This window comes from Poromitra crassiceps (assembly GCF_964638095.1).
Source record: "Poromitra crassiceps genome assembly, chromosome: 6".
NCBI lineage: Eukaryota > Metazoa > Chordata > Actinopteri > Beryciformes > Melamphaidae > Poromitra > Poromitra crassiceps.
Window position 1 is genome coordinate 27,585,655 of NC_139627.1, and position 21,379 is coordinate 27,607,033.

The 21,379-nt window shown below is 42.0% G+C and overlaps 1 protein-coding gene across 1 annotated transcript in view; it reads right to left on the reverse strand.

Annotated features, from left to right (window-relative positions):
* Positions 1-4,352: 4,352 nt before the first annotated feature.
* itgb2 (integrin, beta 2) overlaps positions 4,353-21,379 on the reverse strand; it is a 30,198-nt gene continuing 13,171 nt past the window's right edge. Inside the window, exons 7-17 of the mRNA XM_083639477.1 lie at positions 20,328-20,486; positions 18,939-19,034; positions 18,707-18,796; positions 18,379-18,516; positions 16,066-16,259; positions 15,718-15,947; positions 14,311-14,527; positions 13,840-14,030; positions 10,759-10,925; positions 8,272-9,435; positions 4,353-6,454 (exon numbers count right to left, since the gene is read on the reverse strand). Of these exons, the coding sequence (XP_083495603.1) occupies positions 9,367-9,435; positions 10,759-10,925; positions 13,840-14,030; positions 14,311-14,527; positions 15,718-15,947; positions 16,066-16,259; positions 18,379-18,516; positions 18,707-18,796; positions 18,939-19,034; positions 20,328-20,486 (1,551 nt within the window). The 3' untranslated portion in view covers positions 4,353-6,454; positions 8,272-9,366. The remainder of the gene's footprint in view (positions 6,455-8,271; positions 9,436-10,758; positions 10,926-13,839; positions 14,031-14,310; positions 14,528-15,717; positions 15,948-16,065; positions 16,260-18,378; positions 18,517-18,706; positions 18,797-18,938; positions 19,035-20,327; positions 20,487-21,379) is intronic.

The following is a 21,379-nucleotide window of genomic DNA, read 5'->3' on the forward strand; positions in this document are numbered from 1 at the left end:
CACATGTCTAGAGAAGAGCCTCTGGCCTGTCCTCACTCCGTTGTCTCCACTGCCTGTTTGTCCACTCTGTCTGTCATAAGCCCTTTTTTCCCCCGTGATTCTTTTCTCCATTTTCTCCCTAATTGTACTTGGCCAATTTCCCCCTGCTGCCCCGGTCGCTGCTCCACCCTCTGCCTATTTGGGGAGAACCGTAGACTAGCACCATGCTTCCTCCGAGACATGCAGATTTACCAGCCGCTTCTTTTCACCGGCAGGATGTAGCATGTGGGAGGATCACACTATTCCCACCAGTTCCCGTCCCCCCGAACAGGCGTCCTGACCGACCAGAGGAGGCGCTAGTGCAGCGACCAGGACAAATACCCTCAATCCGGCTTCTCACCCGCAGACACTAGCCAATCGTGCCTGTATGGATGCCCAACCAAGCCAGAGGTGACATGAGGACGTGAACCTGTGACCCTCGTGTTGGTAGGCAGGCAATCTATCTACCGCTATGCTACCCGGACGCCCTGTCATAAGCCCTTTAATTTACTGGGAAGCCATAGTTCCCAGTACATTACTGGGATAACCTTTCAGGGCCCACTAGTGATTTTCACTAGTAATACATGCTCTACACACAGGGACATTTCCGTCTTGCGTCTATTCATACATGTCATGGCAACCCCGGGATAGTGTTGCCAGATACAGCTGATGGATTCCAGCCCAAAGACGAATGTTTAAAAACGGCTAAAACGCACTCAAAACCGGCGAACCCCACAAGCAACTGCAGGCAGAGGCGTAGGGTAGAGTATACACAGTTTGCACCTCTTTGGCATGTGGCAAATAGTTTACTCACCTGTTTTCAGATCAACTGTATCAATCAATGAGGGGAAACAAGGTGGGTAAACTACTCACCTTGGATCATTTACCCACCTCTGTATTTACCACTACACCCCTGACTGCAGGGCAATAGAAACAAGCGACTCTGTCCTCTGGTTATAGCCTGTGTTTGGAAATTGGTGCTAGAGAGTTTCCCTGGATATCGATGCCTGTACCCATTCACACATGACCCCATGTAGGGACTGTCCCAGGTCATTAAGGCTATGTCTGAAAGGGGCTATATACTGTACTTTCACTGGTTTAGTGCTGTGTGTATCCAGCTCTGTCTCTTTGGTAAATCAAAGTATTCCTATCTCCTCAGACATAATCACTCCTATGCATGTTTTGATGTTTACTATATTACATGGGCTTCATTAATTGGAGTCTACTGCATCGCCGGCGCGCAGAAACCTTTTCAGACAGTTTCATCTTGAACATAATTAATTGTGGCTGGGGCATGTTGGTGCTATAGAGGGTATGCATGTGATGTCACAGAGGCAGAAGTCACTGTGGGGTCACACCCACTGAGTCACAGCAAGACTGAGCTTGAATGCAGTAATCAGCCTAGATAACTGACACCTGCTGCTCAGGGAGGAACTTGACACTCGTTTTGACACTCATTCCCGATTGAGGGGGCGTGTTCCAGTGGGTGTGCATACCCTTTATTGTCACTTTCTGTGTCAGAGATCAGCTGCCTTTTGCTGACTGGTGTGTACTGTCATGTAAATCATCTGCAGTCTATTTTCAGCCAAATGGACGCAGTCACTGACATGTTTGGCTTAGCATCATGTCCAGCCTGAAAGAACAGGCATGCAGTACATGCACGCACGGAGAAGTGGCATTTGCACAAAGTGCCAGTGGCACTGGCTCAACTCCCCCCCCCCTTAGATCACACGCACGCAACTCCCCCCCCCCTTAGATCACACGCACGCACGCACGCACGCACGCACGCACGCACGCACGCACGCACGCACGCACGCACGCACGCACACACACACACACACACACACACACACACACACACACACACACACACACACACAGGGGACTGATTTGTTGGAGGACTTCTTAAATGGAAGAAAAACAGTTGGCTTTTGTATCCAATGATAAATCCTCACAGAGCTCTTTGGATAATGGTTGGCCTCTGACCGATTTCCAGATAAAGGAATTTTTCATAACAGCCATGCTCTCCCAACAACAGGCCAAAATCTGTACTGGAATGTTGACCCCCACAGACACCTCCACACACAACCTCCCCCCCCCCCCCCCCCCCCCCACACACACACACACACACACACACACACACACACACACACACACACACACACACACACACACACACACACACACACACACACACACACACACACTTCTTCTATTATGCTTATAGACTTTGGATTGATTTGCATATTTAGAATGTGGAGAAACCTATGTAGGCTATCTGTACCTTGGAATATTAGCAAATTCACCCTTCATCTCAGCATCTTGTTGTGAATGTTTGACCTGGACAGTAATGAAATGGTCCAAATGCAGGTGAAATGACTCAAAATGGCTCATGATACAAGTCCACTTTACATTACCCTTTAATTCCATTGGAAAAACAATGCAAGAGTGACAGAAATGGGAGAGAGTTTTTAAAGAGTGGTTACTTAAACTGTCCATTGTCACTACGTCCACACTGGCTCCTCTGTCTCCCAGATCAGACTCCCAATCTGATGAGCCTGTTTAGACCAGACCTGCGCCAAGTTCCGAATGGGTCGGTACTTCAAGGGAGTGAGGTGGACCGTGGACCATTAAATGTGAGTGTGTGTATGTGAGTAGGGGGGGGGGGGGGGGGGAGGGGAGGGGAAGGGAAGGGAATCTGGACTTCTGTAAGGTGATTGGTCCTTAATGGGACTTGACCAGCGTTTGTTAAACTGAAGTCAAGCAGTAACTCAATAAGAGCGCCTTCTGAATTGTGTTGATTCCCATGAGATGAGACCACCATGGGGAAATTCCATGCAAGTTAGATTGCAGAGAGGTCTACAGTACTAACAATGTAGCCTACACCCACGTTTTTCAAAATGGGGGTACACGTATGTGGTATCAGGTCGTCTTTGTAAATAAGAATTTGTTCTTACCTGGTTAAATAAAAGTTAAATAAAAAATAAAAAAAGTACTACAGGGGGTGCTTGAGAGTAAAATGGTCAAATGTAAGAATACATCTAATAAAAAGTAAGAATAGACCTGCTCGGGAGTCACTAATTGACACTCAATTCTCACTCACATTCAATTTCACTCAATTTCTTTTTTTTAATTAATGGTATATTCTTCAAAGGGTGGGTTATCATTAATTCATTGCATCATATGATATATTTTTCTCTTCCAGTTTCCTAAGCAAAATGTTGGATTCGGGGAGAGGGGGGTAGTGAAGCAAAAACAGTTTGAGAACCACTGGCCTATAGTATAGTATACACTACAGTATACAGTATTCCTGGAGTAGACTTGTGTACTGTCATACAGCATAAACACAAATGCAGACATACATACAGATTTGTGCATTCAACATTCAGAAAGATACATCAAGAGACAGCCTAATAGTCATGTCACATAATTCCACACAGGGCATGGCAGAGTCAGTCAGTGCACCTGCTTCCAATGCTACTATACAGGACAAGTTTGCAGTGCTTCTAAAGTCTTTGTTAAGGAGGGAAATAAGTCTCAGCTCACAAGAGTAACCACCTTATTTGCCTTAATCCCATGCAGCACAGTGAAGTGCTTTCGATTGTGTTGTGTGGCTTTGACATTTACTACAAAGGACAGCAGACAAGGAGACCAGTAGAAAAGGACAACACTCAAAATGAAATTGTTCAGCACTAAACAAATATTAGCACCTGTGCAGGTTAAATATTGCTTACCTGTGTGAGGTGGAGTCTGTGTGTCTCCCTTGACAGGAAGTGTTAGGCTCTATGAACACACACAAAGTGTCTGTCTTTCCACTGTGTCAACCACACCCCCTTCTCCTCATCTCATTAACCAAGCATAGAGCAGTGAGAGTGAAAGAGAACCAGAGAGAGAGCAGTGAGTGAGAGGGGAGGTCTCACTCTCCAGGGAGATACTACTTCAGAAGAGAGCAATTTCTGTAGTTATCCAGAAGGAGAGAGAGAAAGAGAGAGAGAGAGAGAGAACCGGAGATATGAGACATATCCTGGATCTTCGTCTGCTCAACACTTGCATCTCTCAGTCTCAGAGACCATCTTGCATGCTAAAGTAGATGCTGGAATTGGTTAATCACAGAGGATTTGAAGGATGCTTACAGTACTTTCAAGTCACAGTGGTGCCGAGATTGCTACGTTTTGCTTTTCAGGCCCCTGGTGTATGGACAAGGAGTCCAACTTGATTCATGATGTGGCATGAATGGTTATATATATATATATAAGCCAAGGGTCTCACCAAGGTAGATGTAAGAATAAATCCGATATCTTAATTTGAGATCTTTGTGAAATCAGACCCAGTGAGCAGAAATAATATGGTTTATTTTAAATTGTAGCAAGATGGCAGAGTTACAGTGAGGAAAAAGCAGTTGACTAATATAGGAAATATAACAGCTTTCGATGATACCTGGGACCTCAGTGTAGGATCCCCCCAGTAAATTCTGGACATTTCCTAGCTGGAAACGGCTAATGTAACATGAAAAATAAGTTCATGCCCTTGATTAATATAAACGACAACAGTGAAATGAACAGTGTAAATTATAAAAAGATAAGTACAATGTTTGTATTGTATCGTATTGTAGCCTACATAAAATATAAATCAGTCCCTCCAGGAAATTACAATTTTGCGATCAGAATAATTAATGTGAATTCAACCAATCTCTGCAAGATTTGAAGGGGCTTGCAATTTTTCAAAATTCCTGCGATTTCTCTGCAAAAATGCCAAAACAGGTTCCTCAACTTGCAATTGTTGCCAGCAAATTGCATCAGAATTCTTGAGAAAAGCCACTGCAAAATGATCACAACAATCACACAAAAACTCAGTGAAATCCTGGAGGGGCTAGAGCATAGATATAAAATACACATTGAAAATGAAGGCAATTCATCTATATCCTGTCTTCTGCAAACAATACAGTGGCATAGCAAATATTAATTACAGTAAACACGTCTGTGACCAGTATCAACATGATCTTACAGAAAAATAAAAAATATATATATATATATTCCAGGATGTCAAAAGAAATAGTCATTACCACCACCATCAAAGAATTGTTGAAGAACTTTAAAAAAGTGAAAAGTCATTTTCTTTTAAATAAAGTCGGAGAGGCTTGTAATGTATATAAAAATGTATTTTTATTTTATTTGATCTGTTAGATTTATCTGAAAATATCTCATGTTGATGAACGGTTGTGGTAATGAGACAATCTTTTGTTATAATGACATTTTATTATTAATGTAAAATTACATTAAACACATTTAGCAACAAAATATTAACTGCTGGGTGAACTTGCTATCCCATTCAGAGCTAGCTAGCAATGTAGACTACTTAATTTACATAAAGATATGACGAAATTAATTAAAAAACATCAAACTACAGCTTGTTTGGTAATCACATGCAATAAAAATACTCTCTTACGTACATGTATAATGGGAAGATTTTCTATATTTCTGGTGATCAAAATGTCACACAGGTAGGCTACTTCCTCCTTGACACAGATTGCCATGGTTATCAAACCAACCTTTGACAAAACGTTATTGTCCTGCAAATTGTTCGATGTGGTGAATGATGGCAGCAATCTTAAGAGACATACATATTTTGTATTTAAAAAAGTAAGAAATGGTACTTAACGTTAAATATTTGAGAGAATAACATTGATTCAACTTTTATTTATAGTAACACATACTAAAAAGAACTCTGTTGGGGACAAGGTGAAAATGGTGACATTCCAACAAAAAACAGTATAAAAGCTAAAAACAAAACAAAAAAACAATTCCAATAGAATAATTATGTATAGAGGGTTAGCCTAGTTAAGCACTAACTAATGATAACATAAATAACAGGGGGGGACTTTGTTTTTGTTAAAAAGAAATATATATATATATCCCAGGGACATGAAAGTTACTGAAATTAAATAATCACTCATAAGCACTCATTCTCATTCAGATCTATTGAGAGGTCCAGGGACCCCTTTGAAAATGGCCATGGCAGTTTTCCATCGCCAAAATTTAGCCAAAATTTTGAGCTTTATTTAGCCCCCTTCCCGACAGGATAGCATGACAGGGTTGGTACCCAGTAGCGGAGGGTACACCGGGGCAGAGGGTGCGCAATTATTATTTATTTTTTGCAGGTCAGGCCAGGCCAGGCCACCGGGCATCGGCCCGACGTGCCCGATTATGCAGTCCGCGCTTGTCTGTGTGTGAGAGAGAGAGGGAGACAGGGGCAGACAGGGTGCTGTCTGTGACAGCCTGTCGCTGTCCATCTGCGGTGGTGCTGAACCGAGGGCTGTGCCTCGGTGCTGAAACATCTGAAGAGGCCTGGCTGGCAACCTGTGTTTTTCTTTTTCTTCTTCAGAACAAGTTTGTCTGTAAAGTGCCTTCACTGTAGGCTTTCTTGGACATAATGGGCCCTATTCTCCCACAGGCCATCGGCGCTATTACGGGCCTTAACCGCAAAAAAACGTGCCTTGCGCCTGTTTCGGGAAAATAGCAATAGGCTTTAGGCTGCCAAATGCGCTTTAGGCCGAATGGGCGTGGCGGAGTCCCTGAATGCGCCGAAGTGGGCGTGTCAGCGCTAAATACCGGCGTACTGCTATCTTCCAGCCATCTTCCGACCTGGCCTACTTTTAGCGCTTTGCGCTTTTGAAAAGCAGGCCTAAAGCAGGATTCTGTGCACCGGGGACAGGAAAGTGAATGGAGAATACAATATATAGAAAAAAATACTTTAGAATACAATAGAATATAAGATTGCAACCCTTCTCAGGCTTTGGGTGAAGCTGTAATGCAGTTTCATAAATTTAGTTTAGGCTATCATAATAATCCCCATTTATGTGTAATATAGCTCTACGTTTTATTACCCCCCCCCCCCCCCGAAATTAGCTAGGCTACTAATATTACTAATATTCCTAATTAATATGTATTATTATTTCATTCAGATAATTGACATTATAGGCATGTACCGTAAAATACCAATTAGAAGCCGACTTCCAAATTGCCGCGGGTCCCATATATAAGCGGGGTCTGGATACATATTTTGTACATAAAAGCAGGTCCCAATTTGACGCCCGGTTAGTTTTTTCAATGTTTTCTTTTTACCTTTGCGACATCCTGTTGAATGCATCTCCCAAACACAACGAAGAAGAAAAATCGGATGAAGAATACGAACAACGAGGAAACGGGAACAACGAGGAAAAAAAACACATGCACGAAACTTGCTGATCAAAATTCGTTTTCCCTCAACATCTGATGATTCTGAAAATTGTGTAGGCATTTCCTGAAGATTTTTATACACTAAAACCGACATCTCTGGTGTAATAATTATTTTGAGAAATGTGCCTATGGTATATTTCCCTGCCAGCGGGCATAGAAGTCCGCTTCTAATTGGTATTTCACCGCTCTTTCACATGTGCGCTACTGAAGAGGGTGCTCCGTGAGTGATGAACAGCGGAGGAGGCAGCGCATGCAACAAATAATCTGCTCACATGATGATCATGTTCTCTCACCTTCAGCGGAGAAAGTTTAGTGGTAAATACCGGTAGGTCACAGTTCAGCTCAAATTTTATTTGATTTCATGTACAGGCCAGAACTGGCATGCAATGTGCTCTGCTGCGCTGAGAGGGAGGCGCGGCTCTCCCCATAGACAAGCAATCGTGTGGGGTGCTGACTGTAGCCAACTCATTAAAATAAATGGTTTAAATAAACAATTTCATACTATTTACAATCTTTGCTGAGCAATATTTTTGTACAAAAATAATTAAAGCAGGTCCCAAACTGCCGCAGGTCCCATATTGACGCGGGGTCTGGCTACATATTTTGTCAATTAACGCCGGGCTAATAATTGGTATTTTACGGTATTTACATGCTTGCAGTATTTTAACTGCAGTTAGATTGGTTTGAGAAGCAATAATATGGAATAATAGCCTATATATGGAGATAGACAGACCGGATGAAGGGAGGGGGGGGCGGCGGAGCCCTTGGCTTTGTCTGGTTTTACCGGATTTGTCCAGGAATTGGAGCTTAAAAGGCAAGCGTGTGTCTCTTCCCTGCAATTCTCCAATGAGCGGACAATGCATAATTTTACGCTTAAAAGGCGTGGTTATAATGGTTGAGGCTGAGTTTAGCGCCGATACCAAGATATCAAGTGCGCCTTTCCACGCCCACTGCTTTGCGCTGCGGCTGGCGCTCGGCCTAGAAACTGCGCCGCTGCAACGATAGAGCCCAATATTACTTGGCTCAATGAGTGACAAATTGTGTTTTCGGATATAGGGGCTATCAGCTATTTTACAGTTGTGACTTAAAATGACTTTATTTAATAAAGTCAGTGGTGTGAGTGTGAGAGGAATTCAATCAATAGACAATAACATTGGTGTGTTTAAAATGAGATATTCCACTAAATATGGCTAAAACAGATTCAAACATGCAAAAAAGGCAAATTTTTCTTTGCCAAGGCCGGCGGCATGGGCCCCCCTAGAAGCTTCACCCCCTCTGGGCTGATAGGGTCGCGCTGCCCCTGTTGGTACCACTGGATGCCTTAGGTCTTCTAGTTTCAATGATACCAGTATATTGACTATAGTTTTTAAAAATGGGCCAGCAACACCCTCTGAACGACAGTAAAGTCGGCCGAGGAGTGGGAAAAAAGTGCAGGGGTCCAATACGGCCTTCTGAAAAAGTGTGTGTGTGTGTGGCATGTCCCGTGTCTTCCCCATAAATTATGTCCTTGGGTTGCAGAGGAACTGATGACAGAAGTCCAGAGGAACCCGGCACTATATATTTGAAAAAGATTTGCCCCTAACAATTACAGTTACACTTAAATTACATCAGTATTGTTTAGTTCTCTTTATAATTGTCACTATAGCCTGGTGTGAATGGGCCATAGCAACCGCAACTTAGGCACTCATAATGCAACTGTGATTCTGTTATTAAACAATAACAAAATAACATCTGACTGGTAAAGTCAAATTGACCTCAGAATTATACAGTAGCTGTATGAGGTGAGCATTGCTTTTATGTGAAGAATCTCAATTTGGCCATAGCGATAAATGTAATAATTTTGGTCATTTCGAGCTTCATTGATTCTAATTGTATATCTCATGGAAGATGCAGCCTTTCTTATTCCATAGTGCCAGTCAAGCTGTTTAGGTGGTTTGCCTAATTTTGTCCTATGATTATTATTTTTTTTACTTTTTTTTTGCTTCCCATTGCATGATAAGTTAGTGCCGACTGCATATACACAGGCATAATTGAATACAATGGAAATTTAATTTGCCACAAATGTATTGCATTGAATGCTGTGTAAATCCTGGAACGGCTGCAGTGATAGGGCTCATTCTCCAGTGAAGGTTGGGTTGGCCACAGTGGTGGTGGCATTCTTGAACAGTGGGTTGTCGCCGGCCTGTTGAGGGAGCAAAAACAATGAGCTGTTTTCAACCATGCTAATTACAGAGACGGTTACATAATAATTCACTTAAAATTATGCCTTGAATACCCGTTATAATTCAAGATGATAGATCATTTGGCAATAAATAAATAAAGATCATGTTTAATGTCATAATAATGAATCTGTCATTTTAACTATAAGCTACACATAAAAAACATACTGTAGAACAGAGACTAAAGGGGACATACAACAATATGGGTGCTCACTAGGGGTGTGCCACCTTAGGCACCTCACGATTCGATTCGATTACGATTAAGGGTGCTACGATTAGATTATTAAACGATTACGATTAATCACGATTTTCGATGCATCTTTTTCACCAAACAGGATTTTTTTTAAGCAAGGTATATTTGTCAGTATCCATTAATTAAAGTAAACAAACAGATGTACCTCCATTATCTTCAGTTGCGACTGAAGCTAATCGCGATGCATCGATTATACGATTAATCGGCACACCCCTAGTGCTCACTTATTGAATTTGACAATTAAATACAAAGTACTGTAATTGGGTTAACATGCTTTCTACCCATTTAAAATCTTGCACTTTTATTTTGAAGGGTAACGGCTAGCAGGAAGTCTTGTTTCCCGGGAGCTAGTTGTACTAATGGAGGCCAGGGTGCGTGCAAACATGACTATTCTTTAAATCGAGAGCTATAGACTGTCCAATTTCAGATAAATAATGGCGTAAATGTTGATGTTTTCAAGTCACTTTAGGATCGGTTGGCTTCAAAAGAAGATTATGCTGGATAACCAGATGGAGTCATTTTATGGTTATTCTCCACTATACTATATGTCTTGAAGACTGAAGATATGTCCCCAGCAACTGCAGTTGTTTTGGGGAATGCTGCTACGTACTTCAGCTGGGAAGCTCCATGTTGTATGGAGTAATACACTTTAGTGGGGTAGCTAGATTATGACTGAATTGTAATTTTTGGGTCAACTAATCCATTGAACCAATTTTCATTATCATATATTACTCAGACTTCCCATTCTCTTTCATCATTGTTCTGTTTGTGCTTTGCTTGTCAAATTATCTGATATTCATGACCTTTCGATTCATTGTGTTTGGATTCCAGGGTTTTGAATAAAATTAGTCAAGCACGGAACGTTGCTCTCTGTGAATTAATTAATGGGCCTCTTATCATCATCTACATTTATGTGCATTTTTTAATTGTGCATTTAGAAAAGCATATAATAATAATAATAATAATAATAATAATTATTATTATTATTAACAACAACAACATGTCAAAACGGCATTTAATTAAGCAGGCTCACATCTGCCCACTTGGCTCTCTTCTTTTCATTTTCAAACTTCCTGAACTCCTTCACGTCGTTCATGTAGATTAGGCCTTTGATGAGCATCAGTATCAGGAGGCCGATGAGAGCCACACCAGCAATGGAGCCTCCAATAATAGCGTAAATGTTTGGTAATTCTGGACATTCTGGAAGAGAAGAAAAAGAGGGATGTATGTAAAGAAACAATTTGTTTATTCGAGTCCATGTAAATTATATTGTCATTTGAGTAGATGATCTACCATTTGGCATGAGTGCTTCTGTGTATTTTATGATTGATTGATTGATTGATTTTATTCACACACATCGTCATCATTTAGTACATTACAGTATTCGTGGCATTTCATTAAGATTGACTGGAAGATCCATGATGTGGCCTCTTTGTTGGTTAATTTGGGAAGAGCAATGTTAAATTATCTGTTCTCCATGATAAATAACTCTTCGAGAGGTAAATCCCCAGATACAAACTCTACCAACCACAAAGATGAAGGCAGGCTCTCTTCTCCAAACATTCTGCAGTATTGTTCATCCTATCCTAATCATATCCTAATCCTATCCTATCCTATATATCTTAATACTATTGGACAGAGTTTGTTCGGAGTTGCAAGGCTCCGAACGCCTCACGAAACTTTACAGGTGTGTGGTTGACATAAATATGAAGGTCGAGGTCTACAATGGGTGTGAAACGCTCCCCCTACCCCACACACACACACACACCCACACACTTTACACCCCTGGACCACATTCTTAAAGCTGTATTCAGCGATGTTTTTGTGTTAAATGGCTCTATATTCTCTAATTGGATAGTTTGAGGTTGGCGCCAATTTTGATCCAATCAGAGAAACGGTTGCAGAGATACATCCGCCCTGCCTGCAGGACTACAGGAGAGATAGCTAGAGGACAGCGGGGGGTTGGGGGTTCCAAGTTACTGACCAAACACTCTATTTCAGTGATTGCCGTCAGAATATAGAGCCATTTAACACTTATTTTAACACAAAAACATTGCTGAATGCAGCTTTAAGTTGTGTGCTGGTTTGATCCAATCGCAAGATGGTCTTAGTTAATTGTTCTGCTTAATTATTCTCATTACCATGTCCTCCTCCTACAGTAATTGTTGTCATCATCTGAGACTTGAGAGGGGATGCAGACAGTAACAGAGCACTGTTCTCATTGCACGTGTCGGTGGTGGTGCATTGGGTGCAAAATTTGAAATGTAAAAAAATAGATGGGCTAATATGTTTCAAGATGAGAACCAGTCATGTTACCTCATATCACAATAGGCATCAGCGCTCAACATAAGTCAAGTGTAATCCAAGTGTGACGTCCGTTATGACGTGTGTCTCCTCACTCATCACCCCATCCTCAATAGCCAATCAGCCCCTGTCAATATGACAATATGACGTTGGTAATGACGTCACTGCCGAGGCCATGGCGTGGCAGTACATATAGCCATGTGCGTGTCATCATCCTCTTTCCCTGACCCTTCACCTCTATGGTTGCTGTACCTGGGCAGGTCGTATACCATCCTCTGAAGCTGCGTTTCGCCCCACCCACCTCCCCAGTCCACCACCAACGTCTTGACTCCTGAAGAATTCCCTATGGGGGGGGATTCTCTATCCTAGTCTGAGCAGATGCCCTCCTCTCTCACCACAAGAAGAGAGGCATCTTACCACGGAGTCATTACACCAAAGAATCAGTTCCATGCTGCCATGCCATAGAATCAGGGCCGATTTTACCAACGGGCTCACCCGGGCTGAAGCCCGGGCCCCGGGACATCAAGGGGCCCCAAAAAAAAAAAAAAAAAAAAAAAATTTTTTTTTTTTTTTTTTTTTTGTGGGGACCCTTGATGTTTTTTTTTGGGGCCCCCTGTCCAGGGTCTTCGCAAAAAATGTTTTTTTTACTGACGGCATTCAAATTTCTTTGCAGAGTAATAACATCCACTGTGAGAGGGTGTCCACCCGCTATGCCGACCACTCGCAATGCCGACCTTAGGTTTAGGCGTGGGGGAGAGGTTAGGTTTTGGGTTAGGGTCTGGGGGAGGTTAGGTTTAGGCATGGGGCTGGGAGAGGGGAGGTCGGAACAGCGAGAGGTCGGAAACAACGACATGGAACCCTGTGAGAGGGCTCCCGAATTTGTAGATGAAATATAGTGCAATTCAAAGAATTCATCAAAAACAAAGACAATGAAAGTGCTTCAAATAATAAGGAAGAGGAACCTGTCATCAGTTTTTCCAAATGTGGATATTGCCTTCAGGATTTACTTAACTCTCCCTGTAACAAATGCCTCTGGAGAGCGCTCCTTTTCAAAACTTGGGCTTGTCAAGAACAGGATACGGTCTACAATGGGACAAGAAAGGCTCACCCACTTGACATTGATGTCATTGGAAAGTGACATTGTTAGAACATTGGACTTCACCACTCTAGTCAAACGCTTTGCCACGGCAAAAGTCAGGAAGAAGACATTTCAGGTACGAACAGACTTGAATACTGCTTGATTGATTTGTGCAATAATTGTGAGAATGTGTGTGTGCACTGTAATAATAACAGCAATAATAAATACTAAATAATAATAATAAAAGTGCTTGTTGTGACATCTCAGTGGCAATGTTTTCTTTCCAATCAGGCTGTTTATGAAAGAACATGATGGCTAAACCTACAGTTTGTGTTTGTAAGTTAGAATGCTGACAGGAGAGCAGGTGGTGACATGAAAGTTAGTGAGAAAAGGAGAAGATACTGAATAATGACATCACAACAGTATAATCCTAATGTTGATTTAAAATGAGATATTCCTTTAAATACGGCTAAAAAAGGTTAAAAAAAAACACTCAAATTTTTTTTCGGCGGCGCCCGTTGGGCGCCACCGAAGCCCCCCCTTCCGCTTGAGGGGGGGCCCTGCAGAGATGAATAGCCCAGGGGCCCATGAAGTGTAAAATCGGCCCTGCATAGAATTAGTTGCCATGCCATTTGTGAATAAAGCTCGCTCGTTAAATTTTACCCACTGGTCTCTCATGATTGAAATATAATTGTGTCTATATAGCATTTCTGTATTTCATCGTGAGCTTACCTCTGGTTTTGAGAATCTCAGCTGTGTAGTTGTATCCGACCAGCTGTTGTATCTTAAATTTGATCCAGCAACCCTCTGCGTCCTTCAGTTTACATTCCTTTTTTGGCATATTGAATGTCTCGACCTTTTCGGCCTTAACACTTTCACAATCTGGGCAGGGGCCTGTGCCAAAGTGGCACTCAATGCATTTTCTGAAAAACAAGAGTGACAGTAGCAAATTATACTATATATTACCCAATTCCAGATCTCAAGATGGGACAACTGTATTATATAAGTTGGAAACTCAACAGTCAAACCTTTTGAAGTGATACAGATATTTGATTACTCCTTTGAGCAGCTTTAACAAGAGGTAACTTTGACTCTGTCTGGTGGTGTTTCCCTATCTTTGTGTTTTTTATTTTGTTTTTCTTTTTTGGTAGTAAAACTTTCATTCATAAGAATCAATATACTGTACAGTATAAGCTTCCTTACTGTTTGGTCTGGCAGGGGTCAAGGCAGCCAGGGCATATCTCACAGAATGGGCGTTGGTATCCCTTCTCACACTCACACTGGTTACACTTGCAAGTACCTCTGCCGCTGCACACAATGTCGTTAGAGGTGCACTGCTCATCGGACTTCTTACACTGACAGGCTGTGCCATCATAGTCATCGTTGCATTTACATTCGCCACACCGGCAATTACCATTTCCTTTAAATTGAGAGGGATGGAGAGCAGGGTTAGACCAATCTGTTTGTTAATGGCATAGATATGAGACAGTGTCCTCCATTGCTGTGTTCCTCTCTGACCACTATTCATAAACAGTCTGTAAAACCTCAATTCAGTTAAATTTTCTTTGCACATTATTGACTTTGTAATTATTTGTGTAATTGTTCAATAATGTCTGAATAGGCTGCCTTAAAGAGGGACTTTGCTTTGTATCATTACAATGTTGGTAGTATGTGCAAATGAACAATGTCTAGCCTGCACCCGAAAGCACATGGGAGAATTTAGCCTTGAAGGATTTCTGTCAGAAAGCCATGATGCAGAACAGAGGAATCGCCATCAGATCGCAATCCGTCCTCAATGTGTCTTGGGGGCATTTAGACCTGTACTTTCAAGTGGTCAAGCACTATCCGATTGCAATCTGATCACAGAAATGTATGTATGTTAGTGCCAGGTGTAAATGGCCTCTCTGTATTTCACAGTACCGGAGTAACATCTGTAATTCTCTCTGTATTTCACAGTACCAGAGTTTTCAATCTAGTGTCGTCTGGTGACTTTCCCACGCTGGCCTAGAGCATGCGCACCAGATAATTAGCCGAGGTACCTAATTTCTAGTTAGCCTTCTACTAACTTGAATGGGGATAAATAATTCAGTTGTGCGGCTCTTCGAGACTTTCCAAATGTTTCAGACCGAATTTATCAAATTCTGAAGTGAAACGAGTTATTTTGGATTGTGTGATCTCAAAACTATATATCCACTGCTTTACAGTCCCGGTGGAGTAGGTTTACGACGTCGCCTATGACAAATGCTGCATTCATGTGCTCTGAAGAATGATGTATTTTATTGCTCAGAGTGTTTAAACAACACGTTGATACATGATACGCTGGCAACAAAGAGCTAAGGAAACGGTTGGGAACTCATTTTCCCGACACCACATGAATGCAGCGCATGTACTCTCACTGCCAGAAGGGGGAGACAAATGTGCGCTACAAAAGTTACGCACTCCAGCTTTAAGATCATGAATATCGTGACCTTTTGATGTCTTCAGTCGAACAAAAGCGATATCCGCCTTCAAAATGCCATGCAGTGAAACCCTAATGGGAGTATAAATAATTTTCCTGTAATAATTCATACTCCTGAAATGTTGATTATGTGCACATTATTGGAACTGTACCTCCACAGAGCTTATTCTGGAACTTCTCACAGTTTTCATCACTACACTCGCAGTGGCGACCATGGTAGCTGCCACCAGACTCCAAGGCATGGCACTGGCACGCGCCACACACACAGGTTCCTCGACCCCCACATATGGTGCCATTCGTCTCGCAAAGAGCCCTCAGAGACTCTGAGTCCCTATCTCCAATGGCACATTCACACTGGTGCCCCACAAAGCCTGGATTACACCTGGATAAGGAAGAGATAGACGAGACAATCGAAGCAAAACGTAAAGTAGAATTCTAAAATGTGACATAATGAAGCTGCCTGTCACTAGCCTTCCCAGCCATGTCAGTCTCAAGCTTACCTGCACAAACCACAGCTGACTCCACCTTGGCCGTTGCAGTGGGAGTGGTTAATGTCAGTGGCATCATCACAGTCACACTGACAGTTGGTTGATACAGTCACGTTCAGTTGATCTTTAATGCCCTGTGGTTTGATCAGGAAAGACCTCGCCTCCTCCAAACACCCGTTTGCTGTCACGGTGACATTAAAAGAAATCTGCAGAGTGGGGTTAGGGTTTGGCGGAGTCAGGCAGTAGAATTGGCATAATACATTTTGGACAGCATTAAAAAATTATATATATAAAAAGTAAAAACAATGATAAAGCTGTCTCTTCCAAACAACAAAATACATTACATGTATAATGTACAGGTGCACAGTATTGTTTCAAATTATTTATTATATTGACCACCAGGTGCAACATTCTGACACTTCTTAATGTCCTCTCTCTGCTACTCATGTATCCACTTGGGTAACACTTTATTTGGATAGTAGTCCCTACAGAGAGTCTACAGAGTATATGTAACATTTCAACAGCTTCTTAGTAGATATTAGATGGAATTCAACAAGCAATTCAACTGTTTGGCTTTGTCTGTAGATGTTTTAACAGCTTATCAGTTGAGTTTCAACAGATCAAAAGGAGATCACAGAATAGCCTAAATGTGTGTGATTTGTTAAAGAGATAGTTCAGAGACAGAGTAGTTTGGGGGACATTTATAGTTTTTCCCACTTTCCCAGAGTCAGATAATAAATGCTATCAGACAGATATTTATTTATTATGTATTTGGTGTCTGAAGTATGTCAAACAGCAATATCAGGCTATCTTGGCTCAACTGTTGAGTGTCTATGGGATCAAATAACATAATCAAGATATTTATCTGCCCAGGGACTACGGGTGGAAAATAGCATTTTTACTATAACCTGGTACGACACATCTCTCCCTATTTTATAGGCTCTTGTGCATTGTCGCTGTTATATAAAGACATTAATTCATTAATTCATCCAATAGGCATAGGCAATAGGCATCCAGGAATTGAGCAAGGGGGGCTCATTATTCTAAGGGAGGCCCACAGTTTCAGACTTTGAAAATCCCTGCTATAGACCATTTCAACTTGACAACATAAACATTCTAAATGGGCTCTAAGCTTACCTGTTGCAGTTTGTGTAAAATACAATAACTGACAGAAAGTCAAGACTTTTCCAAACTGTACCCTATAGAATCCCGGTGAAACAGTCTATTCATAGTATTCCCCTGATGTCACGAGCATTTTCCTATCAATATGGCACTACAATATACACACAGCTCATTGGCTGTTTGTGTCATTTGATTGTAATCACCTGTTAATTGATTACAATCAGATGTTATTTTTATACCAAGATGGCTGTGTGATGATGTAACAGAATACTATCAATAGATAATCTGTTGAACATCTCTTAAACAGTTGAATTGTTGAATGTCAACTAATAAGCTGTTGAAATTGGGTGGGTGTGCTGTATGTAGAGTATATGCAAAAGTAGATTTTTTTTCTTAGTAAACAGGTCATTGTTGAATGCCATGTTGTTTTACTGAAGTTAGTATTAAAAAAAGTGGACAATATACATTTTCATTCCTGTATACTCCATTGTTTCTCTCATTTCTATGCTATCCCAGTACTAACATATAAGTTACATGAGTAACTAATAGTAGCTAACTATTTATTAATACTAGAAATTGAGCGCTCTAGCATCCCTCGCTGGTTCGCCTGTTGAACTGGCAGCGCTCATTTGTACAGTGGCGTGCCTCGTTGGTTTGCCCTCGAGGTTTCGCCTGTTTCACTTATTATAAAGTGCTACCAGATCAAAGGTTTAGTGTGCATGTTTCTGGTGTTCAGGTTTCTACACTACCACCTTCATGTCACAGCTGGACGGGAGCTCTAGCTCAATAGAGCTGAAGAGGCACGGGACTTTTCGTGACGTTTCCGGCCCTGGAAGTAAGTTGCCCATTCATTTTCTCCCATAGACATTTTGAAAAATCCTTTTATAACCGATTTTAAGGCTGGAAACATGAATGGGAGAAACATAATGGGCGAACTTACTTCCGGGGCCGAAAACGTCACGAAAAGTCACGTGACTGTTGAGCTCTATTCATAGTATTCACATGACGTCACAAGCATTTTCCTACCAATCTGGCGCTACAATACACACAGCTCATTGGCTGGTTGTGTCAATTGATTGTAATCACCTGTTAATTGATTACAATCACCTGCTATTTTCCTATCAAGATGGCTGTGTGGTGATCAATTGGCTAAATAAATACAGGCAGCACCTTAAAGGATCACACAGTAATTGTTGAACTGACCTCATCATTCACCCCCACGTTGTCACAAACCCCAGTGTCCCCAGGTAGTCCTCCATGATCACAAATAGGGGTGAACCTGACTCTCACTTTGTCATTGTCAGGGAGATTGTGGGCCACAGTTACTTTTGAGGACAAGCTCTGCCATGGGTGACAACATTTGAGAGGGATGATTACCGAGGGGCCAGGGGAGATGGGAGAGACACTAAACACAACAATGTTACCAGATAGGCTACTATAGTGTATTGATATAATAGGTCAGTCTTAAACATGCATGTGCTCACAAAAATATAAACAAGCAGAACATTTGGAATAAGGGCATTTAACTTACGTCGTAGGCGTTTTTAATCAAATCAACAACATTGGAAGAATCATTTGACAGAACTCCCACTTCAGATTTTGCAATCATTCGTTTGAGTTGCTGTGATAAAACATATGACAATGGCAAAAGTCAAACATAACTGTCACAATGTCTGCCTTTTAAATGATGTAAAGATGATAAATATTGATGGGAAGTTAGAAAAAAAAAAAAAAAAGAAGAAACCTATGTTAAGCTTATTTACCGTGTAAACCTTCTCCATGTTTTTTGTAACAGCAAAGATTGGTTGAATGAGGTTTTTTTCCAACTGCATAGCCAATTGTCCAACAGATGGGTAGTCCTACACACAAAGATATTCAATTTAGCAATCACAATGGTAAGTTGCAAGCTTAGAGCCTCTTGGTAGACTCTAGCAAGATGCTCTAAGTATATTCTACTTGACTTCTTTGGCATTGTCTGTCAATTGCTGTGGCACCTGAATATCCCCAAGGGGATCAATAAAGTGCTATCTTAACTTTATCTCTTCGCACAGTGGCACCTCTTCATTGGAAGATCTTTCACTAGACAGGTGTCTATGGTTCTGACTGTAACATTAGCTCAATACTAAGTTGCAGTGGAGTATCATATAGAGAGCTAAAGTGAACGTCACTTCCTGCTTCAGCATGGTACCAGAGATTTTCATCCGCCATTTATATTTAGAATCAGGAGATACCATAGAACATTCCTGTGCTGCTGTGCCGTTGTTTCCTCTGGAGAGAGTGGTGCCTCCCAACTAAGCAGCAACGCTACCCTTGTCATCATGCACCGCTCGAATTTGCCATCTTGCGCTGCGCTCACTGGCCTAAAAAATATGGACAGAGCAATCCCATTGATTTTGCTCTCCTGTTTTGAGTTGAAGTGGTGGCTGTCGCCATCTTGATTTTTCGTCAGCAGAGTGGGAGGGAATTGGGTCGAGTCCTTGCGCAGCTCACGTGAGATGGGAGTTTCGCAGAGCCGCAGCTTCGCCTGCTATTAGTCCGTGATCAGCAAGCTGTGCGATCACTGGACAGACGATCTGTCAATCACCCCCTTTTCTATCATCTATTTTACTCCAAACGTGCGAGTTATATAAAAATGTACCCCATACAGTTGTTATGAAAAGGTTAAATTAGCTGTATTGACCAAAGGCTGTAAAGATGCTTGATCACTGCTACAAAGTGGGGCTTTTTAACATGGGGGTGAACGAGAATGACGGGACTTGTGCACCCTGCCTCAAGTGGCCATTCGAGGAATTACATCGTTCAGGGTTACTTCCTGGTCCTTGTGGGAAAACCTTGTGCCTTGCTGCGCTCAAAGTTAAAATTATTCAACTTTGACCTACTTACCGCTGACCTTTCTCCTCTCTACCTGGCGGGGAGAGTAGATCTATCATGTGAAAGCATTGGCACCTTTAAGTCTGACTCAACGGAAGCAGGCTACGCATATAAATCCCCTGCATCTTACCGCTCTCAAATGCCTCTGCCTCTGCAGCGAAACCTACAAGCTGAAAATTGCAGTGAGTTGAGTAGAGAGTGAGTTGAGCCAGACTCTCTCCTGCGCGGGTACAATGCAAAACGAAGTGAATACCCAGTAAATTCTGGCCACTGACACATACCATGTCATTGCTCTTGGCGTAAACTTGGTTTTCCATGTGGCATTGTTCATCATTGGGATCCAGTATGCCTGCCAGTTTGCCGTCCCCAGCCATGTGGAATCCAGCATCAGTGGTTAGCACAATGAGCCGGGTGCTGCTCTCCCTCCAACCTATCTTGTCCTGTCCAGAAGGAACAAATACATGGAACTGATGACTGTTTTTTTTATTAGAGCAAAGCTGTGATCACATTTTGTAATGCCTTCTTTCAGGTTTTTTTTTTCAATGGTTTGTTTGGGACAGGCACGTGTCTTCCAAACTATGTGCCTGCCATTTGGCTGCAGTGTATTCTGTGGGTGCTCCAAGATGTCCAATATGCTGTGCTGTGGATTACATCCATGTGCAAAAAGCCCTTGAAATGGACAGTATCTAGGCAGAGCTCTTAACGAGATGATAAAACGAATGCTGCATTCCATTTAAACTGGGAGCTGGGAATTTCACAGTTCAAAGGTAATGAACTCCCCCTGTGACGTCATCTGTCCTAGGATTTTCCCTGCCGAACTTGGGGGAGCCTCACCAGCCCCAACCTCAAAAATCCAACATGGCTGCTCTGCGCTTCAAGAGTAATCATAGTAAATACTGTTTATTAGCACTTCTGTCTTTTTATGTCTCATCAAATCAGTTTTAGCACACAGTACTCTTTATCTTCTATCTGTGTGGTCATGTTGCTACAGTGTTTGTATGTATGCGCTAAATACCGCAAAATGCGTTGTTATTAACTGTTATTGCTAACAATGGCTGGTTAGCCTGGCTAGAGCTAATCCTGTCTGGTTTCCCGATTGTTTAAATGGAACTCAAACAACTCAGGTGTGACCAGGGTCGGGCTGGGACTAAGAAACGGCCCTGGACTTTTCTACCCAGACCAGCCAACCTCAACCAGCCCATGGCGCGGATACTCTGCAACCCACGCCCCATTGACACACAAACACAAGAGCAAGCCACAATTCTGAGGGGGCAACATTCGGCGACGACCAAAGGTTTTCGTTGAAAATTTTTGAGGGCAACCTTAGCTCGCA